Here is a 17,608-nt window from a genome sequence, read left to right on the forward strand (position 1 = left end):
AAAATAATTTTAATTTGATTATGTTCAGCTATGTATTTGAATTACCTCTAAAAAATTTATTATATAAAATAGCAACTATGCGATTGTGCTAATTAAAGAACCCATTACATTTAAATAACTAACTTTTGAAATCGATAAAAACTTCAATAAGTTTGACATTGGTATAAAACAATATTTATAATAGGCAGATTTAGGATTTTTTTTATTCAATTTATTCTGCAATCTGTTAAATAAAACCCTAGCGGCGAATCTGTTAAGTTAAATTCAATAATTTTAATATTTTAGAACATATATGGAATTTGTAAATATTTACTACAACACATTTTTTAATTTTACTCTCGCAATTTGAAATTGATATTTAAAAACAGAATTCAATTTGTATCTCCAATATAACAAAAGTTCATTAAGTATTTCGTACGTCTGAATTTAATTTGCTTCAGCAGCATAGGTGTGACAAATTGTATTGAAATTGAAATACAACTTTCAAATCAACAATTACTTTTAGTAAGCCAAAATTAGAATAGAATTTTTGCGTAACTAAACAAATATTAATTATCGAAAAAAAATTAAGTTTATTTAACAATCTAAAATTAAAATATTACTATGCAAAAATAATTTATAAATTTATGTTGTATATAGTTTTGTAAATCCTCAAAACTCAAAACTGCATATAAAAATAAAAAAACAGAAAATAAGTAATGTTACAAAATATACTGTTTGATGGAACCTGATATAAAATATCAGTAGATACTCCAACTAATATCAAAAATATAAATAAATTTTAATTAACCAAATGTTCTAAATTATGTCGTATAAGTTTCGATATGCATTAGGCACGCCATTAAAAGCAATTGGCTATAAATATCAAGTCGTAAAATATTATTTGATTAAAACTTTATTGAAGAACAATAAAGCATAACATGAATAATAAATATCGAAAGTAATACAATATAAATATAGAATAACAATAACAAAAATTAGAACTGTAAAGGCTTCTTTGTTTTGTTAAGCTCATAACTTTAAGGATTATTAGTACAAGGCGTTTGAATATTATTCCTAACTTTATGAGTGAATGAAATTAATATTATTGTGATGAACATCAAAATTCCAAGAACATACTATGATACATATAAACTAATAATATCTAAATCTGCTGATGAATTACTAAATTATTTTAAGTCTTTCGAATTATATTATCTACAATTTAATTTTCCTAACCAACTTTAACAAGGAGAATCCCAGGTTTACTCTTCTGGGATTTTGGTGAAACTTTGCATGGTGATAGAGTGAATAGTCAAAGTAAGCACTTTAAAATATTATAGGCCCCTGAGAAGTGGTATAATTAAAGAAAATAATTAAAGTTGCAAAAAAGGCAAATAGAGAAAGTTCATAAAATCGTATTGTAAAAATTCAATTTTTTTTTGTTGTACAAGTTTCGGATATTAAGTGGAATTTTATTCAGGCGCTGAATACCTAATTCAGCGATTTTATAAAATAAACCATTGTTTTTAATATTTTTAATATCTAGAACAACGGTTATTGAGTTGATAGTTAAACCGAACAAATATGAAAGGTCTAAGAAAAGGGGTTTAATTATAAAAATTAATGAAAGCTTTAAAAAATAAAAAATTCGGTCAGTCAGCTTTATGTTTGCTCCTACATTTTACGTTCGGTTTGAAAATATCACTATGGAAAGTTTCTTCAATATCCCAGAAGAGTAAATCTGAGGTTAATCTTGTAAGATGTATTTATTGCAAGCCTTTTACTACTATCGATTGGATTAATTTTCTTATTTATGAAGTAAATTTATGAATTACTTTTACAGTTCAGTAGGAAAACAGGTTTAAGAACTCAGTCATCATTTTAAGGACTAAGGTCATCAAGTAATTTACACAAAGATTAAAAGTATACACCAATGAATTTCCAATTCGAACAAAAAATAATCATTCTGTTGACTATTCGACTCCAATTTTCTAAAAATCAAGCGTTCTGTGAAACAGTCTTGCATCAGGATAATATAAGTGTTCCGAACGTTGCAAAAAGCTATAATTCAGCAAATAAAACATCAAAACGATGTTAAACTTCATGGGTTGTTAAATTTGCAAGAGAAAGTAATGATGACGTGTCCTTTAACATTAGCAAAGCACGCGAAGCGAAGAAAATTAATTACGCAATTTCTAGCTCTCACTCTTAACTGCATATGTGCATATAAACTGCATCGTCGAGTAACTATATCAAACATTGCATAAGATTTAACACTTGCTACCATTGGTGTTTGCAACTAGCTTTTGATTTCTTTGATATATAATATTTCATAGTAGAAAATTTATTTTTTATGACTAACTTAACTCTTTGGGGACGGCTGTCCACCTGAGTGGACAAACATACTCTGTGAGGCACAGGCTATTATATAAACAATGACTCAGTTTGCATTGAAACTTTTAATAAATTACATATAGCTAAATAGTGTTGCATTTTGAAAATAATTTTAAGTTATTTTAGTAGTATTTTTAGCCATTGTCGTTGCTATATAGTCTTTTTTTAAATATTAAAAACGACCGAGCGCTTTTAAATATGCTTTGAGCGTCACATTCTTTATAAAATGATTAAAAATAAATTAATATTATAAATGTATGTCCTTCAATGATCACAAATTTTTATCGAACAAAATTGCATAACATACACAATGAAATCAAGTTTACAGCCTATACAGTAGATTGTTTTGAAATCGGTGCCATCCCGTAAGGGTTAATCATGAACACTTTTTAAAAATTAAAAATTAAAAATATAAATAATATATATATATATATATATATATATATATATATATTGAACGAATAACGTTAATATATCACATATGGATCAGATTTATTCTTCCTGATACGCCCTACTTCAAATTTAACACAAAAATAAATAAAATTTTATGTTATGGATATGATTTCATGAGCAATGATATATAGCATAACTATTTACATATCCCACATATGAACATTGACAAAATAAGCATTTACTGGTAAAAATAAAAGTTTTGAAAATAACTGTATACAAGAAAACTGTCTCGTCACCACAAGGCATTTTACTAAATTCAAACCACACGACAACATGGTAAATTTTATTTTATTTTTTTTATTTATTAATATACGCGAATTTTTCACTCGACAAAATAAATTATCTGAAAACGAGAGCTATTTTTTATAACCCGACACTTTCCGTCTATCTACGTCAGGATGAAACATGAATGTCGAGGAAGCAAATATTTGCATGATTCATCGCGTCGGGTTCAAATATAAATATTTGTCATTAAAACTGAAGAAGAATTTAATACTTCAGTTTGACGGTGTTTTATTCCGGTACTGTTATCGGAAAAAGCAATATTAAGTAATGGGTTATAGGTGCGGGCGCGGATCAAATGGAAAACCGGTAAGAATTTCCGGAAGTACTAGCTAAAAAACCAATTCGCCGCTCTTCTGGAAAATTGGCTGATAAAATATTGATGGATAATATTTTATTCAATACAGTAGTACTAGATAGATAGTTAGTTTAGGAATAATTGTTTTGGCAATAAAAGTGCAATTAAACTGCAATGTATAAAAGGAATGAAATACGAAACTACAACAAAGAAGTGAACGAATATATAAACCTGTTACAAAGCCGAATTGCAGTACTTTAAATAAACATCTGATTTATTACTAACAGGTTTTTAGCAAAGACTTCAAACAGCAAGATGAACCACAAGATTTTGAAAAGTTATATGGAGCAAAAGCTAAATTTATTTATCGGTAACTAAACTAAACAAATAAATTTTAGTTGAAGTTTACTAAATGAAAGGTAAAAATTTATTAAGAGACCGATTCTGCCGCATAACAGAAAAATGTTATGGCAAGGCCATGTTATGAAGAACGGCCTACTAAATGTACTAAGCCATAACTAAATATTGACAAAATCCATGTGGTTGCTGGGGCTGTCAGATAGAAAACCAAACCTAGAAACCGCACAAATGTTAAAAAAAAAACTAGCTAAGATAACAGGGTCTTTCTGACACAGCTTCATAACATACGAGTGACGTTACAGTTTATGTGTAAAACTGCCTGAATGCACAGCAAATACATAACATTATGACAGTATTCAGTATGATATAACAGTAGCATAATGTATGGAAGATGGAGCGTAACATGGCCTTGCCATAACATTTTTCTGTTATGCGGAGAATCGGTCCCTAAATGTGAAAACAATACTCAACTAATAAATTCATTTAACACAAACGTGAAACATGTCAAATTGTAATTAGATAAATTTTGTAAAATGTTTCCAAGTTGTTAATGTCCAGACAATTCCAGTCCAGCTAATGTAATTTAATAATTACATTAATAATAATGGATTTTTAAATAATATACAAAAAAAAAACTAACAAGTTTTAAATGTATGTTACATAAATAACACTTACCACTGTGATTGGATATACTGGATTGAAGATTGTCAGCAAAAGCACGTGGTTGGGTGGTGCAGGTTCACTTTGACGAGGTTTACGTCGTAATTCCTCGACACCATTGGCACCATGACCAACCTAAAAATTATGGAATAATTTATAATATAATATAACAAAATAAAATTTAGAAATTAAAACAAATTATTTAGTCAAACAATACAATTTAGCAGCATGAACATGACCTACACTATTATAAAAAACTTATAAACTAAAGATCAAAAGTTAATTACATAGATGATACCATCCTCTGATCGACCCATATCAATTTACTATATAACATTTACCGCAGGCTTTTAGCATGTTATATTAGTAGTAAACACACTTATAACTTTTATCACTATTGTTAAATATGAATGTGTTCTTATTAACACAATAGCGTCTTACATTCAACGCCTTTAGAGATACCTTCACCCATTAAAACGATCATTATGAAGTAATTTTTCCCACCTTGGCGAGGACAATGAATCTCATGATGGAACACAAAGCCATTTAATCACTTGATGGTATGATATATGGAATATTGGAGATGAAGTATATTAATTGAATGTATTAATCTCAAATTTTATAGGTTAAGGCAGCGGTTTCCAACCTGTGGGGCGCCAGGCTGTACTAAGGGGCCGGGTGGGGGGTGTCTTTCGCGTACATCTGTTTTCAGAATACTATTTTTGAAAATAACCAAAAAAAATTTTAAATAACGTTAAAAAATAAACAAAAAAAATATTAGTTTTTATGCATATTGTTGTATAATATTGCATATTAATTTGTAGTCTGATAATATCAGTTAAATATTTATAAAATTAAATTGTTGCAAAAATTAATTAGGGCGCAACAATTGCTTTTATTAGAGCAGGGGCGCGGTGCAAAAAAAGGTTGGAAACCACTGAATTAAAGGCTTTAATTCTCAAATTTTACAGGGCTATCATGAGCTTTTATTTGCAATAAATTTTGAATTTATAATGAAATCTTCAGTAAGATTTCAAACTACAGACATAAAAGTACCTGCAGAAAATTATGTGCATTGATTTGTTAATGCACACAATTCTCTCATATTAATAAGTTTTATTAAGAAAATTAATTGTCTAGAGATCGGTGCTTGGTACGAACTAAGATATGTTCGAAAGTTTTTCCCGATACGATTGTGACCTTCAGCTGTACTGGAACTTTCTAAAAAAAATCGCAGCAATATGTTGTAATAACTTTTGAACTTGAGACAAATTTTATTCATCATGCGAATAGAGAAATAAGCCATTTTAAATTCCTTTATAAAAAACAATTAATTTTATTCTAAATCTTTCTAAAGAATATTTTTTACACCAGGAACAGTGCAATTTAAGCACCTTTGTAGTCTTGAATAGCAAGTTCATACGATGTTCGTATGAACTTTCGCAGCTCTATATGCTCTTTGTGTGGAATAATTATGATAAAATGTATATTAGCATTTTCTTATAATACTTCTAATAGTATTTACATAATAAATAATGCAATATATGCATTACTTATGACATGAAAGTTTTCTAAAGACAACGGTTTATGCGCTATTACAGAGTTTTCAATAATACTTTACACAAGTAGGATGAAGAAATATGTACTGGAAAACTATTTGTTTGAAGTTTTTATCACTTGCAACTTGTGCTTTGACTAAAAACAAATTTCAAATTTAAAAAAAAATACTGACTTATTATTTGACTAAACAGAAGTACAAATTTAAAAAAAATCCACAGATAACAATAGTAATAATTTTTCTTAATATTGAAATGAACTGGGAAACCAGATGCATTGTATGAATGTTCGATTGATCAGCAATAAAGTTTTATTGAAAATTTTATAGAACATCGTATTTGTTACATATATTATAAAATTAAAATAATTTTATGATGTATAAATAATATATATTTAAAAATATCAGTTTTGGAATGAACATTTGTGAAAAGAATATAATTTTGATTATTTACAAGTAATCTCTGTAGTAAAAATCATACAACTACAACTGGTGACCCATAACATTTTTATGTAAAAGTATTGTATTTTTTATATAAAAAATAGTTTAATAATTTCGCAATAAATAAGATGCCTTACTAATAAATAAAATCTCTTCTTCAAAAATTTTTATTTTATTACTATTTTATTACTACCTTTGAGATTACATCCATATCGAAATCTTGCTTGGATAAAAGTTATGATTGGATCGTAGATTTTAGTCGACGGAAGCGCTGGCGCGGATGTACGACTTTTACAGGTGCATTGAATAAAGCGATATTGATTAAAAATTTTCGTCGAGTTCAAAGTAAAATCACGAGCAAAGGTGTTTCCTCAAGAAATGTTCGTGTATAATTCAATTTGGAACTGGCATTGAGCACGTGCCATTCGTTCCCGCAATATAGAAATTTTCTGTTGAAACAGCCTGACATGAATTACAATTCAACGTGGAATACATATTTATAATGGAAAATAAAATGGTAATGCAATTATAGATACCCGGTTTAATTTAAGAATAATAAATATGCATTTCAAATTGAAGAATTCATTATTTTAATAATGAAAGAAATTATAAATACCTATACAAAACGTTAATTTTTTGGGCTATTGCAATGACTTTTTTATAATGTTAATTTTTTTAATTTGTATACAAGTACATAAGATAAGTCATATATACATTTTATAAATTAATTTTATAATTTTATTTTATTAGATTGTATATAATTATATAACGCACCATATATTCTATTGTATGACTTAATACAGCGGTTTCCAACCTTTTCTTCCTTGCGCCCCCCTTTCGAATGATAAAAATATTGCGCCCCCCCCTCCCATTATTATTTTAACAATTTAATTTAAATATACTTAATATAACAAATTATGCCAAATAATACACAGTATTATAAAAAATATACATACAAACATAACTATTTATTATAAAAATTTTCTGTTTCACATAAGTAAGATCTCACAAATGGTAATAAAATTTCTAAAGCATTATTTGCCAAAGTAGGAAAATCGTCCTTCACTGGTAACCATAACTTAACAATATATTTTCGTCCTGAAACATCTGCGTCAATGTGCTATCACTAGATAAATCAATTATCATTTTCTGCTCTGCTGTTGAATGACCAAAATCATCATGTTTCTCAATGACAAATAGATTTCTAATCCATTCGTATTTGGACGTAATTAGATAAAGTAATGCGAAAATTGGTTTCGTAGACTAGTCATATGACTGATATAATAATAAGATCTTTACTTACTTCTATTTCATCAGTAACATAAGTACTTTTAAAAGTGGGAAACATGTTAAAGTTATAAAGTTATTTGATACTAGCTATACACAGTTCTAATTTTTTCATTAAAGCCGTAATCTTGTCTTTCTGAACAAAAGCACGAATTTGAGATACTTGCATTGATTTAATTAAATCGCTAAGTCTTTGAAAAATATCAACTAAATACGCAAATTTTGCGAGGAACTTTGTGTCCTAAAACAAGATTTCTCCGTCTCTTTCTTGCAATTTCTTTTTTGAGTTCAAAAACTCTTAGAAGTACTTTAAGAATTCTGCTGATTTGTTTTTGACACTTACTCAGCATTTAAAAATAATATTTTTGAAACAGCTTCGCGCCCCCCCTGGAACGGTATGGCGCCTCCCCAGGGGGGCGCGCCCCACAGGTTGGAAATCACTGACTTAATACGTTAATCGCCATGTCAGTCATAAGTCTGACCCTAAAAAATTCTGCATAGCCAATGTCAGACATAAATTTGACATACGTGATTAAGTAGAAAGAAAAATAAAGTTTTAATATAGGGCCATGACAGTCATATATGTATGACATAAAAACAGCGTTTTCTAGCAATTTTGTCAAAAAAAATTTCTTTGAGTTTCTTGAGTTCCTTTTTTTCTTTATTATCTCTTTTATTTACAACTGTCCAGTAAAGGGCATTCAATAAATTTGATGAATTTGAGTTTCCTAGATACATTTTTAACTAAAGTATCTAATAAAGTTACCATGACCCATGTGATTTTTTTCTGATATTATCGTGGCAATTAAGGTGTTGATTGCGTGGCTTTTTAAATGTCTCTATTTGATAAATTTATTATTACAAATTCTAATGCTGATGACATTAATTGGATGCAGAAATGCGTGGAAGGTTATTTTCACTTGGAATTATATTGCTACCTATATTTTTAAGTAAAAACTGATGTCAATACTGCTTGACATCAAGTTGTCCAGAGTATTTATCGAGCATGGAACTTCTGAATCATAGCCGATAGCCTCAACTTTCGTAGAAAACATGCAGAAAAAAATATTTTTAGAAAAAAAATCTTCGCAAACAAAGTATTCTAAAAAATTCCAAGTCTGATTCAAATAAAACATCCTGGACAAATGAGCAAGAGAAATGTGCGGTGCATTAGACCGTTAAACAGCTATAATACGAAATAAAAAATCATGTCCTTAATTGAGAGCAATTTCAAACATATATTCACAATTTATTTAGTTAATTACAACATACTATATCCGTTAGTGACATATAATTGCATCCGTTTTAGGTAATTATTATTTCGCATTATAATGTTCATAATAGCAAATACTGCCTATAGTAATAAATAGGTGGCAAACCAATTAAAAAGGAAGTGACAATATAATAATTAAAAAATAGCAGGTTTTGTTCCAAGATAAAAATATATTCAAGCAAATAATTTTAAATGTAGAAAAAATTCATCTACAAATTGGAGAACCAACACATTTTAAAAAAATATTAGAAAATCATGAGTAAAAATTCATAATTCAGAAGTATGAATAATTCAGGGTTCGCTCGTAGGTAAGGCCAGAAGTTAAGTTTAATATCGAGTCAAAATAGCACAACACGTGATTGCTTTTCAAAAAATAATTTAAAAAAATAATTTTTATGTGAGAATTATCTAAATAGATAATAATGAAAATTATTTCAAATGAAATGTTATTCCTCTTACAACCTGGAAACCTGATCGATTTCTTACATTATTTGCTTTGCTGATTACTACGCGATCGTATGTGATGATGTAGAAAATCACTACTGGTGAGATATACGGATATGAGCGAATTGTGTGTAGGTCAAGTTCAGAAGCAAACATTGAAAATAACACACACATATGAGTAGTATTCAAAACATGTGTGCATCTAAACATCGAGTTTATTTATGTTCACATTTTACGGTAATATAATAATATTGATGTGATATCTGAATCGATGGTAACGAACGTATTAATGCGCGTCCGTGCATTGTTTATATAATAAATCAACGATGCAAAAAATAATAGATTGCCATTTACGCAATAAATGCACGTTCGGTTCGTTAATGCAATGAATAAATTGGAATAAATATAAATTAGCTGTGATTTTAGGTAAAAAGCATTTTATTCAATAGCGTGTAAGTACACAATAATTAGCAGCTGTACGAAATAAAATTAATTCAATGTGTAAAGAGTCAGTAGTAAATAGGTAGTGCAAATCCCGGTATACGAAGAACCGGTATATCGTCTAATTTTTCAGTTAATACCGATATTTACCTTCAAAATACCGGTATTTTTGGTATTGTAACATAAACGCTAGTTGATACGTGTAACACTTGAGATTAAGTTTTTTGGAACCATTTAATTAAACTTTAAATCTAATAATTGCTTAAATAAATGTGTCCTTTAGGTCGTTCTATTGTATAAACAAGTGTCAAAATATTATCTATAATTATTAAAAGTAAATTTTTTACTGTTTAATTGTGTAGTATACATTCTTATACAAATTCATCTTTTATTTATAGGTTTTTATTTTTTATTTTTATTCATTTTTCATTTTTATCTTTCTTCTTCATTTTTATCCTTCTTCATTTTAATCCTTCTTCTTCATTTTTATCCTTCTTCTTCATTTTTATCCTTCTTCTTCATTTTTATCCTTCTTCTTCATTTTTATCCTTCTTCTTCATTTTTATTTTTCTTCTTCATTTTTATTTGTCTTCTTCATTTTTATTTTTCTTCTTTATTTTTCATTTCTATTTTCCATTTTATTTTCATGTTTCATTTTCATTTTTTATTTTATTTTCCTTTTTTTATTTTTCATTTTTCATTTTTTTCTTTTTATTTGTATTAGGTTTATGTTTTATATTTGTAGAAATAAATTTTAATATTGTTTGCAGTTTTTTAAATAAATTAATACCGGTATTACCATTTTTAAAGCGAAAATACCGAAATACCGGTATCAAAATTTTTAATCGGTATTGTATTCCCGTAGTAAAAGAGTAATAATGATATAAATAAGCTGCACATTCAGAAACTTAATATAAACCTATATGTGCAGGTAAATAGCACATGTAATAATAGCAAACCAATCATGTATTTTAATTAACATTTAATAACTACTTAGTTTATGGAAAATACTATCTATTAGCGTAGAGTAAAAACTTTGATAAAAAATGATAATGTTACATGAAATTATCGAGCAAAATAATAGCCTCTTAAAAACCAAAGCTATGTCTAAATTAATGCCTGTAACGTGTAATTAATAGAAAAATCTATAAAAAACCGCGTAAACAGTTAAATAAACTAAAAAAACAAATACGGAATCAACTCTTAAAAGTGTTAAGTGAAAGAACTTTATATTTCGGGCCGGATGCAATCATTCAAGCTAAATTGTTGAGTCAAGTGGTACAGAATTTTTAAATCTAATAGCTCTTAAATGTTTGGCTCTTAACAGTTTGAATATTTTAATTCGAAATTTCTTGTAATATGATTCATCATTCCGTTAAACACAAATTGCAACAAGTTTATAGATCTTCTCTTTATATTTTTCTTTTTGGCCAGTCATTGCATTTATAATGTTCTATTCTGGTTATACGAAATCATGACTTTTACATATGCATTGTAATAACTCTCTCAATAATTCAAATGGGTATAAAGTAAATTTTAAATTTAAATGTATTCATTCACCATAAATAATGTGTACTAATAATACATAATTCATATATGATTTATCAAATAAATACATATTTTATTATAAACTGTCTGTTAAGAATTTACTTTAAAAGCGCACATCTACCATTCATAAACTACAGTGCATTTTTAGAGAATTATAAACAAATCTGACACACTTATTCTGACATAATTAAACAATTGATCTCTAACATCAAACACCTTAATTACCGTCGATTAACGTAACACATACGACTATAAAAAGCTCATAATTTTACTCGAGTGATTTTTTATTCCCTTGACGGGGAACTGGACGAAGCTTTCAAATAAAAGACCGCGGCAAGATCACATAAAAAGCTCAGGAAGAATTATGTAAAACGCTTTCGAACGTTAAACGATTCTTAAGCTGTAATTGTAAATGAGCAGAACGCCAGCCAGTTACCTACACAGAAAGCAATAAAACGTGAGATGCGTGCAAAAACGCTTTTTGCGAATGACAAAGGACAGCCAAAGCCCTGTAATTGTCTCTCATATACATTGTTGAAGTGAGTGAAAAATTACTGGAAGAATGATGGACTTTTAAGTATAAATTATGATGAAAAAATTATTAAGAATATTTTATTAAATTGGATATGCAACAGGATATCAGTATAAAAATGTGTAGCACAACCTACACTGTCTTATAATAAAATATTATGGAAAGAACCATTGTCTGATATGAGAAAAACATAAGCATATATCTCCAATTAAAAGTGGCCAATCTTGGACATTGCGATTGGTCCCAATAGCATTTCTGCGAATTGGCAGCACCTAATTTCTTCAAGGCAAAAGATTGAATGTATAGCTTTTCGAACTTAAAATCTTTATTGTGCACTGTCTACTAGCCCAACCAGCGATATTAGAAACACAGAAATATATTGAACATGCCCCCGCTTTTGAATTATTATTTACCTCATCTCAAATATTAGTTTTTGAAAATAATTTCACTTTTTTTTTGTTCGGCCAATTGAGTTGTTTTATAGAAACTCGACCAAACAATTGAATATAACGAATCAAACTGAGTTCTGATATTTTGGGAATTAAATAAAATTTTAGCAAAACAATTCTGTTTTATTGCTTTTAACCAAAAGTAATAAATTTTCAGTCAGGTCTTTGTGGCCCCATCAAATGTGCTAATCCATCATCTCATTAACATTAAACAACGTCAAAATGAATCACTTATTCTTTATTGCTGCTTTAATAAGAGAGAAGAAAAGCTTATATAAATTGACGAGAAGTATTTTCTACAAGAAATCTCAAGGCATGATGATACTCTATAAATGGACTTCACTTATACAGCCAGAAATTTCCTACAATAGGAAAAAGTGTAAAAATTTAGGATTTTATCTATTAACAAGGTATTATATTATATATTAAGGTATTATATATTTATAGTTTTATATGAAAAAATATTAGTTACAAAAAAATAACAGCCCTTAAAAATTGAATAAAAGTTGCTATTATCTTGAGTTTAAGCATGTGCAAAAATATTCAGAAGTTGATTTGAAAACAGAACAATGAAACATGAGCAAGTAAAATTAAAATATTTAAGTATCAAAACTGATTTCAAAAATGTATTTATTCTGTTCAGCTATATAAGCAGGTGGGTCAGCGAAAAAAATATAACAACATTTTTTCCTAGAAATGTATGTTTTATTCGTTCACAACCACCTAATAAATAAAAGATAAGTTTACCGATTTTAAATAGAAACAATTACACATCTAAACCAAAACCAAAAATGTTTTTGTGTATCTTTTAATTGAATCCAACAGTACGTTATTGATCTTATCCATGACGTCAACTAAATTGAAAATAGAATGACAAACATCAAATATACATTGAATGACGTTATAAGTACGCAATTATAAGAAACCATACTCCCACAAATTATTAATTTAATATCAAATTATTTATTCTATTGTAACTTCGCAATCGAATCTACTTCGAATTATGTGCATGAATGTAATAAAAATTTCCATATGATTAAATTTCCATAAATTCAAAAACTTTTCGAAGCGTTGTTTAATTAATTTAAATCTAAATTGATTTCGCTAATAAATGGCGTATTTGTGAATAAAAGGAGAATATATACATTGAAATTGATATCTGTTTTATAAGGCTTTGCTGTTAAATTAAGATACTAATTAAAATGTAATCAAGATGTTTCCACATTTAGAAGTTGTGATAAAGGAAGAGGTAATTTCAAGATGTCTCAAAAACAGAAGGTACTTTAATTTAATATATCCAGGAGTACTTATTTTTAGTCGTCTGCATTAGAATTCTGATCCAAAAGCAAGAAACAAATTATATAACATGTTATATTAAATATGGTGAAGTATATAAAAATGTATACCAAAAAGTCCAAATATGAAACTAATATCAATTATCCCAAACAAACTTTTAGATCTTAGCTATCAGAATGTGAAAAAATATGAATATTAAAGAAAATAGCTTTATAATATAAATTCTATCAATATATTATGTTTGAAAAATATTTATCTGTGCGTCGTTGTAAAACAGTGTGTAGTAACCTTTTCTGAACTCTTGAATAATTTGATAAACTTGATGAACCTATTTCTTGATATTTATCATTCTTAATTATAAAATTATAAAATTATTTATATATTTCATAACATGATAAATAAATTAATATTAATTCATATTTATAATTGATCTTATCAAAAAATAATTCTGCCACAATAATATGTAAATGATAAAATTATGCAATCGTCCCTCAAATATAATGAATAATTATATATTTATAATTGATTATAGTATTTATTTCATAAAACTGTAAATGAAAAAAATGGTGTAAATTACACCGAATTAATTTGTATCGAACGCATTTGTAAAGAAGAGAAAATATGAAGAAAATAAATAGTCTCTACATTGGTGTAACCTAAATTCAGTATTGTTAGGAAAACGCTAATATTGGAGACCATACGCAAATGTATTTAAGTACTATAATTCTATAAAAAGTACACTGATATTTTAATACAATTTTAGTATAAATTGAGCCTTTTTTATTTAACTTATTAATTTATAATGATTTTGCTTCTAAAAATATATATGGTTGAAGAACAAATTTACTGCTAAATGCACAATAAATCTATCCTTGACATAAAATGAGAATTATTTTTATTTTCAATCCTATGCAGCGCTTATGTCATGTATGGTACAATCGATTTAATTGTTCTGTCGCGACAATAAAAAACCATTTGTAAAAACCATTTGCAAAACAAAGAACTAACCTATAAAACACATGATGCAAGTGAATCAGGAAAATTGTACCTACGTATAAATGTAATATGAAAAGATTCTCAGAGATTACATCATTTGTAAGTTGCAAAAGGTAAGAATTTGTATAAAAATCTGTAATGATAATTTTTGTAATTATTAATCGAATTTATACGCGGACCAATCACTGGATTGGCATTCAATTTAGACATTCTAAGTGCTACCAAAAATTTGATGATGCTCCAAATGGAATAGGTGCAGATATTAAAAAGAAATCTATGTCCTTTATTAGATATTTTCACCATCCATCCTGAAAATCAGCAAATTTTTGGTTGAACGTAACAAGTGTCTGAATCGAATACCAACCCAGTGATTGGGCGCCCGGGTGTGATAATAAAAAAATAATCTAATTTTAATTAATAGCGATTGACTGGGATCCATTAAATCTTTATTTAAAAATTTTAATAGTTAATACGATAAAATTTTTAACAATGATTTTAGGACAATTTTAGAATAATTCAATGAAAAAAATAGTTTTATGTTTAAAAAAAGGTCAAGGCATTATGGTCATTCTCATTTGTTCATATTTTTACTTCGATTATATGTTATTATCAGCTGTCATATTACACAGATTATATTTGACGAATATCGAAAATCTAATCAATATTAAATAATGGACCATTATTTTATATGCGCAAATATCAAAGGCATTAATTTAACGATCGCCCGGATTGCGTAAATCAACAATACGCATCTTCTAAATCTGATTGGTAGAGCAATGTTCGCATACAGATTTCACGACGATAATTAGATGGCTAGGAGGATCATGAGGGAAAATCACAAGTGTTATTTAAACATTTAGGGACCAATTCTCAGATAAAATAGACAGCAACGTTCATATAAATTGGTAGTAAAAACTGTCAAAATGCTATGTATTTGCTATGCAGTAGATTTAAAATCTAACCTAGAAAACTCACAAACGCCAAAGAAAGAATGTTATCATGACTGCATAGCATTTTGCCCGTTTTTATTTATATGAAAACGCTTGCACTCTATTATATCGAAGAATCGGCCCCTTATTCTTCTTATCGAGTATTGAAAATACAAATCACATTTTATGAGCTGCATTATTTTTAGATAATTCAAGTAATCGAAGTCGGAAAATGGGATTGTGTTACTGTATATAATGTGCACATTTAAAAAATAATTAAAATGTGATGTAAATAGAATTGTCTATCTGCCCTATAGTGAGTCGCAATTTTATAAATAAACACTATTATTAAAATAAGATGCAAAAAAGGAAAAAAATGAACGATTCAACATTCAACACTTTTGCTAATTTTTAAAATTTGAATGCGTGGTTAAGCAGTACTCAATTCACCCTGGAAGTGCTTTATTAAAAAATTAGAATGAAAAAAATTTTTCAAGAAATACAGTAGACATATTAAAAATTATTGTAATTTCAATTTTCTAAAAACTTTCATGTAAATTTATATTTTATCAATAATTTGTCATTATAATTAATAAACATTATACTGAACTACTAAAAACGAATGTCTTCTACCATTTTCTGTGAATGTTCTCTACTTTTAGATACTAGATTTTTATCTATGTGAAATTTAAAAAAGTGAATAGAGTTTGGACATTTGCCAGTATTAAATTTAACATGAAGAATAGGTACAACCGATTGATTTAATTAAATCAGTTTTTCGCATTGTCAAACTTTCGTGGACAAGAACAGGCAAAAACATGATATCTGAAAAAACTTTAAATTGAACTAAAAAAATACATATAAAAGTATATAAATATGAGGATGTATAGTCAGCTCCCTATATAATAATAGCACAAATTGTATATCAACCAAAAATATTTTCTGTTTCGTATAACAATTTAGGATTGGAGGAAGATGAAATAGGGTTTGATAAAAGTAGTAAAAAATATGAAACTATAATATTAGTGATTTAAAAAAACGATTGTAGTTTTTTTTTATTTAATCTTTTATTATTTTTAAAAATATTAAAAATTCAATCTCAAAATCATTGCAAGATTATCCTCATATAAATTCATATCAAAAGATTCTACCACCAGCTGCCGATTTAATTTAAATCTAACCCGATAGCAACACTAGTGCTGGATAGGATATAACACTGTGCGGTTAATTAAATTTCTGTACTATGGCATCGAGCAGAAACATGAATTTCATCAGAACCCACACAACGATGTGACTGACTGTGCATACATTATTACTGATTTTAATGCGAAAGGGTTGGATATATTTTGATATTAACATAATTCAGTGAATTATTCAAGCATTTGGGCGAACGAAATTTGTTAATGTATTTACAAGCATTTACAAGCAAGTCGGCGTATAAGGCGGAAATGTGGGAATTCATTAATATGGTAATAATGCAGGTAGAAATAAATGATGTCAAATGTCACAGAAAATTAAATTAGAATAAGCTACAATTTTCAATCTAAGTTATATAATAAAATTATATGTTCCTTAATAATCTACATAATACAATTTAAGGACGTTTTTAAATCGTGGAGGTGTGCAATATCCTTGCACAAGAATTTTCGGTCGACTTTCTTCAAAAATTGTTTCGGTGTACATTCGCAATAACAGAGCATGATTGTCCAAAAACATCCACTAAATTAGAAATTAGAACTTAGAATATTTTTTCTTTTATGTTTTACCGAAAAATAACTGCTATAAATAAAGTATGTATGTAACAGCTTCGAAAAGATAAAAAACACACTAACTAGACCCAAAACTAGTTGAAGAGATTTTTCAATTAGATGAAAAACGAAAAGCTACACATAAATACTTGAAAAAGCCATTTAATTACCAGAGAAACTACAAGAGAAAATAAAACATAGCTATTTATTTTCTAATTAATTTCGAAAAAATCTGAGGAT

The 17,608-nt window shown here is 27.6% G+C and overlaps 1 protein-coding gene across 1 annotated transcript in view; it reads right to left on the reverse strand.

Moving 5' to 3' along the window:
* Positions 1-17,608, reverse strand: part of LOC113386307 (heterogeneous nuclear ribonucleoprotein L-like) — a 295,967-nt gene that overhangs the window by 258,385 nt on the left and 19,974 nt on the right. The window contains exon 2 of the mRNA XM_026624095.1: positions 4,445-4,564. Within this exon, the coding sequence (XP_026479880.1) occupies positions 4,445-4,564 (120 nt within the window). The remainder of the gene's footprint in view (positions 1-4,444; positions 4,565-17,608) is intronic.

This window comes from Ctenocephalides felis, unplaced genomic scaffold, assembly GCF_003426905.1.
Source record: "Ctenocephalides felis isolate EL2017-DRISC unplaced genomic scaffold, ASM342690v1 CF-g0.4_SCAFFOLD_03571, whole genome shotgun sequence".
Classification (NCBI taxonomy): domain Eukaryota; kingdom Metazoa; phylum Arthropoda; class Insecta; order Siphonaptera; family Pulicidae; genus Ctenocephalides; species Ctenocephalides felis.